At 46.6% G+C, this 14,742-nt stretch overlaps 1 protein-coding gene and 1 long non-coding RNA gene across 2 annotated transcripts; one reads left to right on the top strand and one right to left on the bottom strand.

Annotated features, from left to right (window-relative positions):
- Nucleotides 1-645: 645 nt before the first annotated feature.
- On the top strand, nt 646-7,427 carry LOC308575617. The gene is made up of 2 exons (XR_014002890.1): nt 646-692; nt 6,286-7,427. It is a non-coding gene; the product is annotated as an uncharacterized lncRNA (long non-coding RNA).
- A 2,136-nt stretch (nt 7,428-9,563) lies between these two features.
- On the bottom strand, nt 9,564-10,562 carry LOC308575581 (olfactory receptor 6N1-like; the record flags this gene model as incomplete). Its single annotated transcript, XM_081174332.1, has 1 exon — nt 9,564-10,562. The coding sequence occupies one exon, from the start codon at nt 10,560-10,562 to the stop codon at nt 9,564-9,566; it is 999 nt and encodes a 332-aa protein (XP_081030458.1).
- Nucleotides 10,563-14,742: the final 4,180 nt, after the last annotated feature.

Here is a 14,742-nt window from a genome sequence, read left to right as displayed (position 1 = left end):
GTCCTGGAGGATCCTGGCAGCTGGCCAAGATCTTTGTGTGTTGGTGCCATGCCCAATAGGGACTTGAAGGATTCTTTTTGTCTCAACATGTTCCCCATTTCCCACTCCTCTTTTTCTTATTCTTTTCCGGCAACAGCCCATGGGTCACCCCAAGGAGAGTAGGCCTCCTATCCGAACCCTGCTCTCTTCTCCTGGCGTTGCCACATTCTTTCTCTGACCCTTTAATAGCAGCTAGCCATGCAGAAACACGGTAGTTGACATGCAAGAGCAACACCTGCTAATTTTTTGTCTGCCCGGCTTCTGCTCAAGTCATAAGAACAGAGTCTGCCCCCAAAGATAGCAACGTTTCCTTTCTTCATTTTTGGTTCATTTGGCAACATGCCCCACATGAGTCTTTGGTTAAAAAAACACACACACTTAGAAAGCCCGTTTTAATTTTTGCAACAACAAAAAGAAGTCACCCATAGTTTGCAACAGGGGTGGGGAATTATTTTTCAACTCAAGGGCCATGACATTCTGAGGGCCACATATTGGTGGTGGGTGGGACAAGAGGCAAAAGTAGGCAGAGCTAGAAATGCAAATTTTGCCTTGGTGTGTAGGCTAGTTTACACCCACCCACACCATCCTTTGTCCTCCATCCAGGCAACCAAGTCCATTTATCTGGGCGCTAACTGTGGACACCATTGAACCCGGTAAGAACACTTGGGTGTGAAGCAGGCCCAGTGAGGGGTTGCGGTCTGAGGAGAGTTTTGAGGGCCATTCAGAAAGGCCCAGATGGCCAGATTTAACCCCTTGAGCTGGGTGAGTTTCTTGACCATCAGTTTACAAAACGCCACAATATTCCCCCTCATCACCAACAGCGATGTTTAGGGAAGTTTTAAATGTTTGATTGGGTTTTTAATATTTTGCTGGGAGTCGCCCAGAGTGGCTGGGGAAACCCAGCCAGATGGGTGGGGTATATTATTATTATTATTATTATTATTATTATTATTATTATTATTATTAATATACAGATCAGCCCCCCTCCTCTTCTGAAACAGCCTGTGAAGTCACTAGAGGATTCCTGAGGCCGACTCTGATAGGGATCCATTTCCCCGGATGTAAACGTAAATCGATGGAGCTATTCCTAGGAAGCTGGCAAAAGAGGAAGTCCTGAAAGATGAGCCCTTCCTGGGGCAAAGAGCTCTCTCTCTCCATAGATAGGTAGATAGATTCTCTCTCTCTCTCTCTTTTAATGGCCAGGGCTAATGGGATTGTAAAGGTGGCAGAGCAGAAAGACTAGGAAGATTACCGAAGGGTGCTTTTAGAGTTTGGGAGCATGCTCCAGCTGGAGAGAGCAAGCGAAAGAGAGAGAGAGAGAGAGAGAGAGAGAGAGAGAGAGAGAGAGAGAGAGAGAGAGAAGTCAGAGTGGGTGGTTGCAGAGCACAGAAATCCTCTCAGAAAGGGGATTGTGTCATCAAAGGCAGCCAACAAAGCATTGCTAAAGAGAGAGAGTAAAAACAAAAGGGAATGTTGATTTGCACACTATTTGCATATTGCCATGTATTGGTACAACTTAAAAAAAAATATCTATTTAACTCAACGAATCTCTTCCTGTAAAAATATCCCAGAGCGATTTCACAATAAAAACACCAGCCGTAAAAACAATTGCACCATTTCATACGAAAAAAACAATTATAACCATTAAAAAACATACACACAAAATAAAAATGCTCTCACATGTAAGATGAGCACTTCTAGTCAATTAGTGTTCTAGATGAAGAGAGGCCCATCTGAGAGGAGCGAGCCAGCAGTAAATTACCCTGAGCAAGTGGGGTTAACTCTTTATTAGCAAAGACAGGATCTGCACAGGAGTGTCAGGCCTAATGAGCACAGCAACTCATCTCTGGCAGGTCTTGTCCCCATGAAGCAGTTGCAGAGACTAAAGGTCCCTGCCTCCTCACAGCTGCCTAAGTCCCCTCCTCCCCAGGGTTTTCCCCAAGCAATCTGAGACTGCGCCTGCGTAAAGCTCTCTTTCCCCCTGCCCTCTTCATGCCTCTCCTGGTTCTGGGAGACCAGGCAGGAAGGGAGCTTGTTGCAGCAGGAAGGGGAGACACCTGTGCCTCTTCACCAGTCAGACCCATCTCTGTGTCTTGGCCTCCCTCCTCCTTCTGTCCTCCTTCCATTTCTGCCTTTGCCTCTGATTCTGGACTTCTCTCTGCCACAGACTCCCCCTGCTCACTAAGCCCTGTTACTCCTTCAGCTTCTGACACTTCTTCTTCCCAGACTTCTCCCTATCCTCCCTCGGACCACTCATTGTTGTCCAACCACCACTCCCCTGGCTCTGAGCCTTCTGCTCTTGGGGGGTTTCCCAGCTGGTTGCTCCCACCATTCCTCTGTGTCCAACCTGTCCGTGAAACCATCTGACTTGTGAGTGTGGTTGGTTTTAACCTTTAAAGTCCTATACGGCCTAGGACCCTCGTACCTATGGGACTGCCTCTCCTGGTATGTCCCACGGAGGACGTTACGGTCTTCAAGCAAAAACATTTTGGAGGTCCTGAGCCACAGAGAGGTTAGGCTGGCCTCAATTAGAGCCATGGTTTTTCCGGCTGTGGCTCCGATCTGGTGGAATGCTCTGTCACAAGAGACTAGGGCCCTGCAGGACTTGACATCTTTCTGCAGGGCCTGCAAGACAGAGCTGTTCCACCAGGCCTTTGGCCAAGGCACAGTCTGACCCCCTCCTTTGGTAATCTTCGTAGAACTCTAGCCCAATGGTTGCCATTAATTTGATTCTGGTTTGATTTTAAAATGAATTGATTTTAGAATGCTGTGTTACTTTTATTGTTGTTAGCCGCTCTGAGCCCAGCTTTGGCTGGGGAGGGCGGGATATAAATAAATTATTATTATTATTATTATTATTATTATTATTATTATTATTATTATTATTATTGAAAGGGCTGCTTGGGTGGGTGGGGCAAAGTGGCTTCTTCTTCTTCTTTGGTGATCACTCGTAGCCAAGTAAGATTGTCTTCCATAAACATGGTTTTAACAGTGAGTCCGTAAGTGACTGTGGAGGCCAATTCTGGATCCACACATCCTTCCACAGTGGGGACTGAGGTTTCTGGGCAGGAGTTGATCACGGTGAGGGTTTGCCAAATGTGTCTTCCTCTTAGCACGTTTCTCTCTTTTGTCTTGAGTTCGAGCGTCTTCAAAGCCCAAGACACCTTTGGTAAAGGCTGTTCTCCAGTTGGAGTGCTCACAGGCCAGTGTTTCCCAGTTGTCAGTGTTTATACTACATTTTTAAAGATTTGCCTTGAGAGAGTCTTTGAACCTCTATTGACCACCACCATTACACTTTCCATCTTAAGTTCGGAATAGAGTACTTGCTTTGGAAGATGATGATCAGGCATCCACACATGACCAGTCTAAAGAAGTTGATGTTGAAGAATCATTGCTTCAACACTGGTGATCTTGGCTTCTTCCAGTACACTGGCATTAGTTCACCTGTCTTCCCAAGTGATGTGTAAAATTTTTTGGAGACACCATTGATGGAATCTTTCGAGGAGTTGGAGATGACATTTACAAGTGGTCCATGTTTCACAAGCATACAGTAAGGTTGGTCGTACAATAGCAAACAAGCATTTATGTTTCCCTGCGAATGTCCCAGTCCTCAAAAAAATTGTCCAGGCCCCACTGCCCTAAGAGCTGCACAGAGAGTGAAGGAATCATTGGTTTACCTGCCCCACTCACTTCCAGGCGGAAGGATGCTCTGCTCTTGCTTTGCTTGAGATCTCCCCAGATCACAGAGCATTCTGGGGAGCTAAGAGGATCTGAGCATTCTCCAAGGGGAAAGAGTCGATGGTTCTTTGCTTTCATTCCTCCCTAACTGGAGTCGAGGCTCAGGCCGTGGATTGTCGGGAGAGCAGGCAGGCAGTAAAGCCTCTGAATGTTCAGCTGGATTTAGCTTGCCTTAATCCCTTTCCTCAATCCTTTGCATCTGCTTCCGTGTCGCTGTCTGGGAAAACTCAGGGACCCTCATGTTGATGAGCTGATCGATCAAGCACCCCTTCTGTGGCCTGACAGTGCGGAAGGAGTCAAGGCCCCATCTTTACACAGACCCAGTTGCTTAGGTTGAGCGTCTTAAGCAGGAAAGCTGGACGGATTTTTCTCTTTCAACTCTTACTTCAGGCCTTCCTGCAGCCCAGCTGGTGAGTGAGCAGCTTTTCCAGAGTGGCAAGACCTGAGGTGTGTTGGGGAGGGGGGGAGGAGTAGCCCATAATGTGAGGCCTTTTGCTTTATAGCCATAAACCCCCCCCTCTCCTTGGTAGATGTCATTGTAGGGATGGAGGAGAATTATAATTTTATTTGCATTTGAATGAGAAACGACCTGATTTGCACTTCTCAAATCAATATGTGAACCCAAACAAAGCTACCTTGTAAAATTCTCTGAATTTTACAGTGAAGTTCTCTAACCAACTATGTCTGCCTGTCTTTCCACAGGTCATACATTAGTGAAAATAGCATACAGAAATGCATTTAGTTAGAGAGAATTCTCGTGCAAATGTATCAGCCAAAGCTACATAGAAAAAAGTGCCCATGAGGAGAAATTCTTCTCACTAAAATACTGACAAACTTCCACTATGTTGCTTTTATTCAAAGAAAGAATCGCACACCACTGCAGAAACATGAACAGATGTTTTCCTGAGAAACCGGGAGTATCATATTTGACAGGTTCATTATTTTTTAATTATTGGTGCGAGTCTCTGAGTTACTTTTGTAAAAAAAAGGGAACTAATATGCTTATTAATAATAATTATTATAATAATGTCACTCTAATTAAATCTGCTCTATGTGGGACTGCCTTTCAGCATCAATTGGGAAATTCAACAGTTGCAGAATATGGCATATCTGTAGTTTACTGGACCACTCTTAAAGAGCCTTCCATGTCTTTTGGTTTCTTTCAAGTCAAAGAACTGACACTGTCTTATAAAAACTGAAACTGCCTCGGGCCTGAGGGAAGGGCTGGTTAGCTCAGTGGCAGGACACCTGCAAAAGGTTCTGGGTTCAATCCCTGGCATCTCAAGTTACAAAGACCTGAGAGCAAATTATGAGAACGACCCCTGTCAGATCCTGGAGATCTTCTTAGTTGGGAAGAGACAAAAGCACCATGGAAGGGAGACACTTTGCATGTAGAAAGTATTAAGCTCAGTCTCCAGAATTTCTAGTTTAAAAAGTCAGGTGGCAGGATGGTGGGAGAGACTCTCTTTCTGCTTGAGGTCCTGGGGAGTGGTTGCTGGTCAGAGTAGACAATACTGAACCTGTGCTGTTGTGGTATCAGTTCCAGGGCATGGACCATAGTTCAATCTGCTTTGTATACAGAAGGTCCCAGCTTCAATCCCAGCTGACATCTCCTTTTAAAAGGATCAAGCAGCAGGAAGCTTCTCTCTGTCTAAGATCTTTGAGATCTGCAGCCAGTTCTGGACTAGTGGATTGCTTGCACTGATCTGCAGTGGAGTCTGGTCCATTAGGACAAGTGGGGCACTGCCCCATCAATATCAGCCTGTCCTCAGTAAACCCCCAACTGCTTGCCTTCCTTCTTATAACCAAACCAAGCGATGGCCCTGCCTGCCAGATTCCTCCTCCTCCTTAGTCTCAGTGTTGCTCCTTGTAGAACTTGGCAGAGAGGAGCAGGATGGGAACAAAACTATAATTAGTGGCTCTGCCTGTCACTGGCTCTTGCTGAGAGTTGTTTACCAACCAACCCTCCTTCCCAGGGCACTCTGGGAATCGTAGTTTTTTTCGGGGAGAGGGGGGAGGAAATAGAGGCCTCTTAACAACTCTCAGCATTCTTAACAGACCACAGCTCCCATAATTCTTTGCGGGAAGCCATGCCTCTTTAAAGTGGAATCATTGTGCTTTCAATGTATGGCAGGCTTCCTCAACCTCGACCCTCCAGCTGTTTTGAGACTACAATTCCCATTATCCCTGACCACTGGTCTTGCTAGCTAGGGATCATGGGAGTTGTAGGCCAAAAACATCTGGAGGGCCGAGGCTGAGGAAGCCTGATGTATGGTGTGTGAATGTATTCTAAGGAGGAAGGAGCTGACAGGTAGCACCATCTGCAGTGACTGGTTGTTAGTACGAAGGCAGGAATATGGGGTCTGGCTGGCTGGCTGAGCTTTGGTAGGGCAATGCCTCATTTGCTCTAATGGACCAGGCCAAACCGACTTGGTGGCTCCTTGATCTGACCCAAGAGCTCCTCTTTCTAAAAGAATTAGGTGAAATATTCATGTTCCCCTTTTGCAGCGATGTCCAGGGAGCAGATTGAGTCCATGATCAAGACGGTGGAGACCTTGCTTGCTGAAGCAGAGCAGCTCAAGAACCGCTGCAGGCGGCAGAACCAGGACGTCACGTTGATCCTTGAGCAGCTGCAGCAGGAGAACCGGGTGCTGGCCCAGAACTACGAGCAGGCTGAGCAGGAGATGGAGGCAATACGCAAGGCTCTGGCCGACCTGATGGATGCCAAGATAGCTTTTGAGGCCCGCGAGAGACAAGTGCGCAAACTCAGCAAGCAGCTCTGAGATACTGGAGTGGGTGGGTTTTTGTGCTTTCAGCTTGGGGATTTCCTTTCCCCCTCCCATCGGTGGGATTCCCATTGCAATGGCTTTTCTTGCATGAATTGCCACCCATTACAATGATGTGGAAACATCTCCAGCCCCTTAGGAATATAGGAAGCTGCATCAGACCATTGGCCTATCCAACTCAGTATTGTCCACACTGACTGGCAGCGGCTGTCTGGGATTTTGGGCAGGAGTCTCTTTCAACCCAGCCTGAAGATGCCGGGGATGAGGGCCTCCTGGTGGTTCCCTCACTGCAAGATGTGAAGCTACAGGGAACTACAGGGAACCAGGCAGAGGGTCTTCTCAGTATTGGCAGCCACCCTATGGAACGCCCTCCTGCCAGATGTCAACCAGATAAACAACTGTTTGACTTTTAGAAGACGTCTGAAGGCAGCCCTGTTCAGGGAAGTTTTTAATGGTTGAGGTTTTATTGTGTTTTTAATATTTTGTTGGGAGCTCCCCAGAGTGGCTGGTGGCAACCCAGTCATATGAGCAGCAAATAAATAAAATGATGATGATGATAACAACAACAATCACCACGGAGCTATTGCCCCTTTTTTTTTAACCTGCCTGTTTGTGGCACTCATTTCTTCCTGCAAACAAACACCTATTCATCACTGTGGAAGACCAATTAGTTCATTCCACCTTCCATGAGGTAGTTATAGAGGCCTTATATGGTGACCCCCAGAGGAAGCCACCTTGCAGCTTATCTCACATCACTTATGTGGTCTTGGAAGCTTTGGCCAACACCCAGGGCTGGTGTGTCTGGCTTTCTCACTTGAGGAAAAATAGGAAAGGCTGTCCTGCCCTGCTGCTGCTCCCGCCATGCCCTACCTGCTCCTTCTGCTCTGTTGCCACTGTGTGCCCTGCTGTATCTGCCACCGGCGGAGAAGCAAGCACTACTGCCATTGGTGCAGATTCCAAGCAAGACAGCGCTCATTTGGGGAGATATCTCACCCCAAATAGACATGATCTTGCTCAAAATCAAAGCTGGCAGTGATGCTGCTTCTCTGCCGCTGGCAGAGGCAGCTGGGCAGCCAGGTCATCTGTGGGTATGCCAGCTGGGGTGATTCCGCCACTTGAGGAAGTGGCTTCACCCTGCCTAATGACTGGGATAGCTTGGCCAACATCCCATGAATCTCATCTGCAGCTGGTCAGTCTTATTAAAAACCCTCACCAATTTCACTGCTGCCTGTTTAGCAATCATTGGAGCTGAGCTCTGACTTGTCCTCCTTCTCCAGGGAGTTTATTTATTGCCTGTTCTTGTGGTCACAGAGAGCTCTGCTCAGAAAGTTTTGCTGTCATTACAGGGTCTTCACAGCAATCATCATTGCTGTTGATTTGGACGTAAAGGTCTGGCCTCTGAGCAACTCTCACCCTTAGTGGTTTCATTATCAACATCTGCTTGCCGTATTCAATTTGACCTGTTATGTGGACATAGAGGACTGTCCTCTGGCCATTTCCTGATGATTCTGTTTCCTTAGCGGTACAAGGCTTCTTGAAGAGATGTGGGGATTTTTGTGTGGTTGTGGAGGCCTGGTTCCGGGGGTTGTACTCAGCCGATCCTTTTTCTGGGCAGCTGTGTCCTAGATCCTTCCAACAAAACCCTGTGTTACTGACTGCTAGACTGCGGAAACCTAGGCTCTGTTCGCCACACTCAAATCCATTCGCATTTGCTCTGCCATCTTTGAAATGCTCCTGTTGACACAAACTGCTCCCCAGTGATATTTAGATGCTCCAAGTATGGGAACTGAAGTACATGTAAATGTGCTTTTCTTTAAAATGTTCAATAATACTGTTTCAAGCTAACATTTTATTAATATATATATATATTTTAAACCAAACTGCTCATTTGTTTGTGAATGTGTCCTGTTCCAGGCTGAGACCACCAGAAAAGCCATTGACCAGAGGTGGAGAAGAGCTTCCATTCTTGAAAAGGGTTGACTGAACTAATTTTAGATAGGAAGGAGAAATGGGCAGACAGTTCAAGTTAGGAGTGGCATCAGGACCATGGACAGAGTTCTGGGGAGTCTTTGTAGGGTGTGTGTGTGTAGTAAAGATGGAAGATAATCTTGTTTGGTCCACATTTTTAAGTGAACCGAACTAACTTGTGAATGCATAGATAAGAATGTAATTATTATTTGGATTCTGTGCTCAGATTATTATTATTATTAATTACCTTCCAGTCACACCCCAACCCCATCACCACTCCCAAGGATAGTCAGGGACTACCTTATAATCATGGACCCCATGATTTGTATGTTTTATTTCCTCAGGTAAGTACCCCACAATAAGGCTCCCACAACCTTCCCTTTGCAAAGGTTCCTTGCCTTATTGGAAACCCTGCTCCCTCAAGTCCACCATTGGAGGATTTCTGCCCCCTCAACTTTCCTAACCACCCCCGATACTTCAATTCCTCCCCCTCTGGGCTGAAGCTTCTCACCAGCTTTCCCTGTTGCCCTTTCCTCACACCAGTTGCTCTCTCTCTTGTCTTTCTTTCACCCCACTTCTCCCTCACAGCCCCCATATCCCTCCCACTGAGAGGGGAGCCTCCTAGGGGCTTGACTCACCCTAGAATTCTACCTGTTTCTCCACTTCCACAGACACGGGTGAAAGGTGGGACCTGTGGGCCATAAGTGAGGCTTATGATTGGCTGTGCCGTGCATAGCTGTGATTGGCCTGTAAAAATCCAGGGAATCCTTGGATAATAGGAAATTGTGGATGTCGCACAGAGCTGGGCCAGAGCTTTGGCTTTTGGGGTGCAGAAAGATACATGGGCAGAGCTCTGCCCCACTTTGCTCTCCTGACTAGCCTCCTCGGCCTATGCTGACTAGTTGATTCTAGATTTTCAGAGGGGCAATCATGGAACTGTTAAAGGCACACAAGCCCTAGAATGTGTGTGTGTGTGAGCAAAGCCTTGGTGTTCTCCCTACTTATTTCAGCCTTATTTCCAGCCCCACTCCCTCAAGTCTGCTCCATTTCTCTAGTCATTATTTTCTGGCAGTGGAACGTTCTCTTTAAGGCTGCCTTGATTTCTTTGTTCCGCAGGCTGTAGATAATCGGATTAAGGAAAGGGGTCAGGACAGCGTATACAACAGCCAGCGCTCTGTCATAATCCAAGGAGTAACTTTTCGTCAGTCGGACGTACATGAACAAGATGCTCCCGAAGAAGATCACGACCACAGTGAGGTGCGCGGCACATGTGGAAAAGGCTTTCTTCCGGCCGGTGGCCGAGCGGATCCGAAGGATGGCCCTGATGATCTGCAGGTAAGACGTCATGATCAGGAGGAAGGTTGCCAGGATCTTGCAAGCATTGACCGTGAAATCGACCAGGACGTTGATCGAGGTGTCGGTGCAGGCTAAGCTGAGGAGTGGTGGGAAGTCGCAGAAGATGTGCTCGATCTTGTTGGGTCCGCAGAAAGGGAGTTTGGAAGCCAAGACGATTTCGGCGATGGGGCCTAGCAAGCCGCAGACCCAGCAGCTGGCAGCTAATCTGATGCACAGCTTGGACGTCATGACAGCTGGGTAGCGCAACGGGCTGCAGATGGCCAGGTACCTGTCGTAAGCCATGACGGTGAGCAGGTAGCATTCGGTGGCCCCCAATGAATGGAAGAAGTAGATCTGTAGGAGGCAGCCAGAGAACGAGATGCGCTTCCTCTCGCTGAGCAAGTTGGAGAGCATCTTTGGGATGGTGGCAGCTGTGTAGCAGATCTCCAAGAAGGACAAGACGCTGACGAAAAAGTACATGGGCGTGTGGAGCTTGGGGTCGGTGCGGATGATAGTGAAAACGAGCAAGTTGCCAAAGATGGTGAAGAGGTAGACAAGGAGGAGCAAGAGGAAGAGGGGCTTGTGGAAGGGCTGGAGGCTCGGGAAGCCCATCATGATGAACTCTGTGACTTCGGTCTGGTTGACGATTCCCATCTCCTCTAGAACCTGATCTGGAGAAATGTGAGTTGTGGACATAGAGTTGTGCAAAAGAGACAGCGGCAACAGGATACCTGCACATCAAAAGGAGCCATTGAATATGGATTAATGCCACAAGGCTGGAAAGATAGACTCCAAGGACTCCAGGATCTGAAGAATTTACTGCCCTTTCTACACTGATGAACACAAGACTGTGAACTTTATAAGCCCTTTATACCAGGGTTTAATATTTAATCACATTTTAAAAAAACTCTATATAGTTGGGCAGGGGACAGGGAGAAGGAGAAAAGTCTGTTTCTTTCCAGCTGCTATTGCTTTGGCAGCATGTTCCCTGCAGGGAATACAAAGATGAAGCAGATCCCCGGAGCCTGCAGGATTGCACCCACTGCAGGCAATTCCTGTTCTTCTACAACACATACTCGGCTGCCACAGCAGGTCTGCTTGGCCTCACCTTTCTGCCTTCCCCGCCCCTGCACTGTTGTGCCTAACATGTCCCAACTTGGTGTGATTCAGGCCCTAACCATCCCCAGTGGTGATGCCACCTCTTCCTACTCCATTGCTACCACTTACATGGCTGCAGCCACCTGTGCAATGACCACCTCACTTTCCACACACACCGAACTCCTGCATCAGCTGTCGCCATGAGTACAGGGGCCACAACTGACTGATAAACTGACAGATCCCCAATGCTGGCCCAACATGAGGGCAGTAGCCAGTTCCTCTTTTCTGGTCCTTGGCATAAAAAACTATTTTTTTAAGCAATAGAAATCATAATAAAATAAACACCCAGCATAAAAACTCAGAGCAAATTAACCTAATTAGCCTTGCTTACTATAGCTAGCTAGCTAGCTAGCTAGATAGATAGGAAGGTGTGTGTGTGAGAGAGAGACAGAGACAGAGAAAGAGAGAGAAATAATTTATTATTTTATTTTCCATGGGGCTTGCTCAGCTGAGGTATGGCTTTCCCACATGCCAGCTGTTAGGCTGAAGAAGAAGAAGAAGAGTTTGGATTTGATATCCCACTTTATCACTACCCTAAGGAGTCTCAAAGTGGCTAGCATTCTTCTTTCCGTTCCTCCCCCACAACAAACACTCTGTGAGGTGAGTGGGGCTGAGAGACTTCAGAGAAGTGTGACTGGCCCAAGGTCACCCAGCAGCTGCATGTGGAGGAGCGGAGATGCGAACCCGGTTCCCCAGATTGCAAGACTACCGCTCTTAACCACTACACCACACTGGCTTCAGCAAAGCCCTGCTGTGCCCCCAGCTCATGGGGAGATCCTCTCTGGAGTCTGTAGAGGATGTCTCCTTTGGGGAGGTGCAACAGGGCTTTGCTGAGGCTGGTCAGGTCTCTCCCTCCACTTCTGGGGTCCCTGATAGGTTCCAGATCACTGTGCCAGTGTGTTCCAGCTGGGGAAAAAAGCCATGGCTCTATCTCTTAGTCTACAGTGTTATACTTCCACAGGAAGACCCAGTATCGAATCCATGTTTGGCCACTGGGTGGTCTTGGGCCAACCACGCTTGTGTCTTGGCCTCATCTTCCTTGCAGGGTTGTTGTGAAGATAAAATGTGTGTGTGCACTAGGGATGGGGGAGAAATTCCATTCACATTTAAAGGCAAGCTTACCCAATTTGCACTTTCTGAAACAATACAGGCAACTCCCAATTTACATGGGTGTTACGTTCCAAGGCACTGCGCATTTAAGTGAAATTGTGTATATTTGAAACACCGTTGAAAAAGCCAGTAAAACCCTGTTCTGGGAGGGGGAAGCTGCAGAATTCCAGGTGTTGTTAGCTCCCCTCAGTCAGCAAGCTTAGAGATGATGGGAGCTGTGATCCGGAGGAACAGAGGTTCCCCATACCTGTTGTGGGTGAACCTTTAGTCCTGTTGGGCTCTGTTTTCATAGCATACTCCACTGCAGAAGCTTTCCCAATTAGAAACCCACAATAAATGCAAAATATGTTTCTCCCCCCCCTTTTAGGAAAGCACACTCAGCACCAGAGAACTGACGTTTCCAAAGTAGGCACTTACCTGCCTTCTCATTTCGTACAAGGATTCCTGCAGCATTTAAAGGTTCAAGGGAATAGCAGATCAGGAAGGCATCAAATGGGTCTCCAACCTGTGGCTTAAATGTGGACTTGGTTGGCTGCCTAATTCCAGGAGTTACCTGTGGATTACGTATGTATTTTGCATCTGGCCTTCGGGAGCTCATTGTTATAAACCTAATGGGCTGGATTGATACTATTTCTGGGAATCAGTCCCTATGCCAGGCTTAACCCCCTTGGCACCAGTTTGTGAAAATGTCCCCCCCCCCTCTTACCAGGTCAGAAAGTGGCATCTTACAAAATAAAGTGATCAAGTGTGTGTGTGTGGGGGATTATTGTAAAGCAATCACTTTGATATTTTTCATGTTTACAAATGGAAGTGGGTTGGCTTTTGAGGGTTATGTGTGCTACCAGACAGGTTGCTTAAATTATGCCTATACGTCCCATGGAAGTAGCCATTTGAGAATATACCTCATGTTCTCTATTTTCAGAGTCAGCCAAATATTTTCATGAAAATAGTAATTGCAGCACCAGATAGGCAAATTGTATCTAGACATTTCAAGGCTACTGTGCCTTTAATTAGAAGTTTCCTCCTCCAGAAGGAGAAACACCCTGTATCTCTGATTGCTTCCTCTTCGTTCCAGCTGGCATTGCTGATGAATGATGGACATTTATTTTATTGCATTTGTTACTTGTTTTGTGTTGCCCTGGGCAACACATTAGAATGCAGACTTTAACTGCCCTGTAATAAATTACAGAAAGCAAAACTGTGTTTATAGCAACCAGGATATATTGGAAGACATGGGTACCAAATTGTCCGTGGGTCCTAAATTTTACATGAGGCATGGATGATATTACAAAAGCACACAAGAGGAGCTCTGTTGGGTCAGGCCAATGGCCCATCTAGTCCAGCATCCTGTTCCCACAGTGGCCAACCAGATGCTTATAAGAAGCCTGCAAGCAGGATCCAACCACAAGAATACAATCCCCTCTGGTGGTTCCAACACATATAAAAACATAGAGGGCTGCCTTCAGATGTCTTCTTTTTTTTTTTAAAAAAAATATTTATTAAAGTTTTTAAAATATAACAAAGAAAAAGAATAAAAAAATAAAAAGAAAAACAAAATACAAAGTACAACATAAGAACATTTAAAAAACAAATAATTTTCCATAGCATATCTTCCATACACTTATTTCCTCCAGCCTCCTCATTCCTCCCTTCTTTGTATTCCACTTCAATTTGTTGGTTCAGCAAATCCTTACCATTAAGCTTTTACCCATTTATAAACCTTTTTTTTCGTGTCTCCTAAATCATTACAGCTGGAAACCCCTTAGTTTCTATCCAACATCCTTCTAACATTCATTAATTTTACAATATTTCTGTAAATAGTCTTTAAATTTCTTCCAGTCTTCTTTCACCGACTCTTCTCCCTGGTCTCGGATTCTGCCAGTCATTTCTGCCAATTCCATATAATCAATCACCTTCATCTGCCATTCTTCCAGGGTGGGTAGATCTTGTGTCTTCTAAAAGTTGTATAGTTATTGATCTCCTTGACATCTGATGGAATGCATTCCACAGATGTTCAAGGCTGTGTATATTTTTCTCCCCTCCCCCCTTTTATAGAATAATAGAATTGTAGAGTTGGAAATGACCATCTGGTACAGCCCCCTTGCAACGCAGGAATCACAGCTAAAGGATCTGTTTAAAAAACTCCAGTGAAGGACAGTCCACCACCTTCTGAGGGCTGCTGTTCCACTGTCCTCAGAAAGATCTTCCTACTGTTTCATTGGAATCTCCTTTCTTATAATTTGAATCCTTTGGTTAAGGTCCTCCCCTCTGGGGCAGCAGAAAACAGGCTTGCTCCATCTGAGGTCCAGCGCCGAGGGCCTTCTGGCGGTTCCCTCACTGTGAGAAGCCAAGTTACAGGGAACCAGGCAGAGGGCCTTCTCGGTAGTGGCACCCGCCCTGTGGAACGCCCTCCCACCAGATGTCAAAGAGAACAACAACTACCAGACTTTTAGAAGACATCTGAAGGCAGCCCTGTTTAGGGAAGCTTTTAATGTTTGATGCATTACTGTATTTTTATATTTTGTTGGAAGCTGCCCAGAGTGGCTGAGGAAGCCCAGCCAGATGGGCGTGGTATAAATAATAAATTATTCTTCTTCTTCTTCTTCTT

The sequence above is a fragment of the Podarcis bocagei genome (assembly GCF_964188305.1).
Source record: "Podarcis bocagei genome assembly, chromosome: 16".
Lineage (NCBI taxonomy): Eukaryota > Metazoa > Chordata > Lepidosauria > Squamata > Lacertidae > Podarcis > Podarcis bocagei.
Note: the sequence above shows the minus strand (reverse complement) of the source record. Positions and strands in the feature narration are given on the sequence as shown.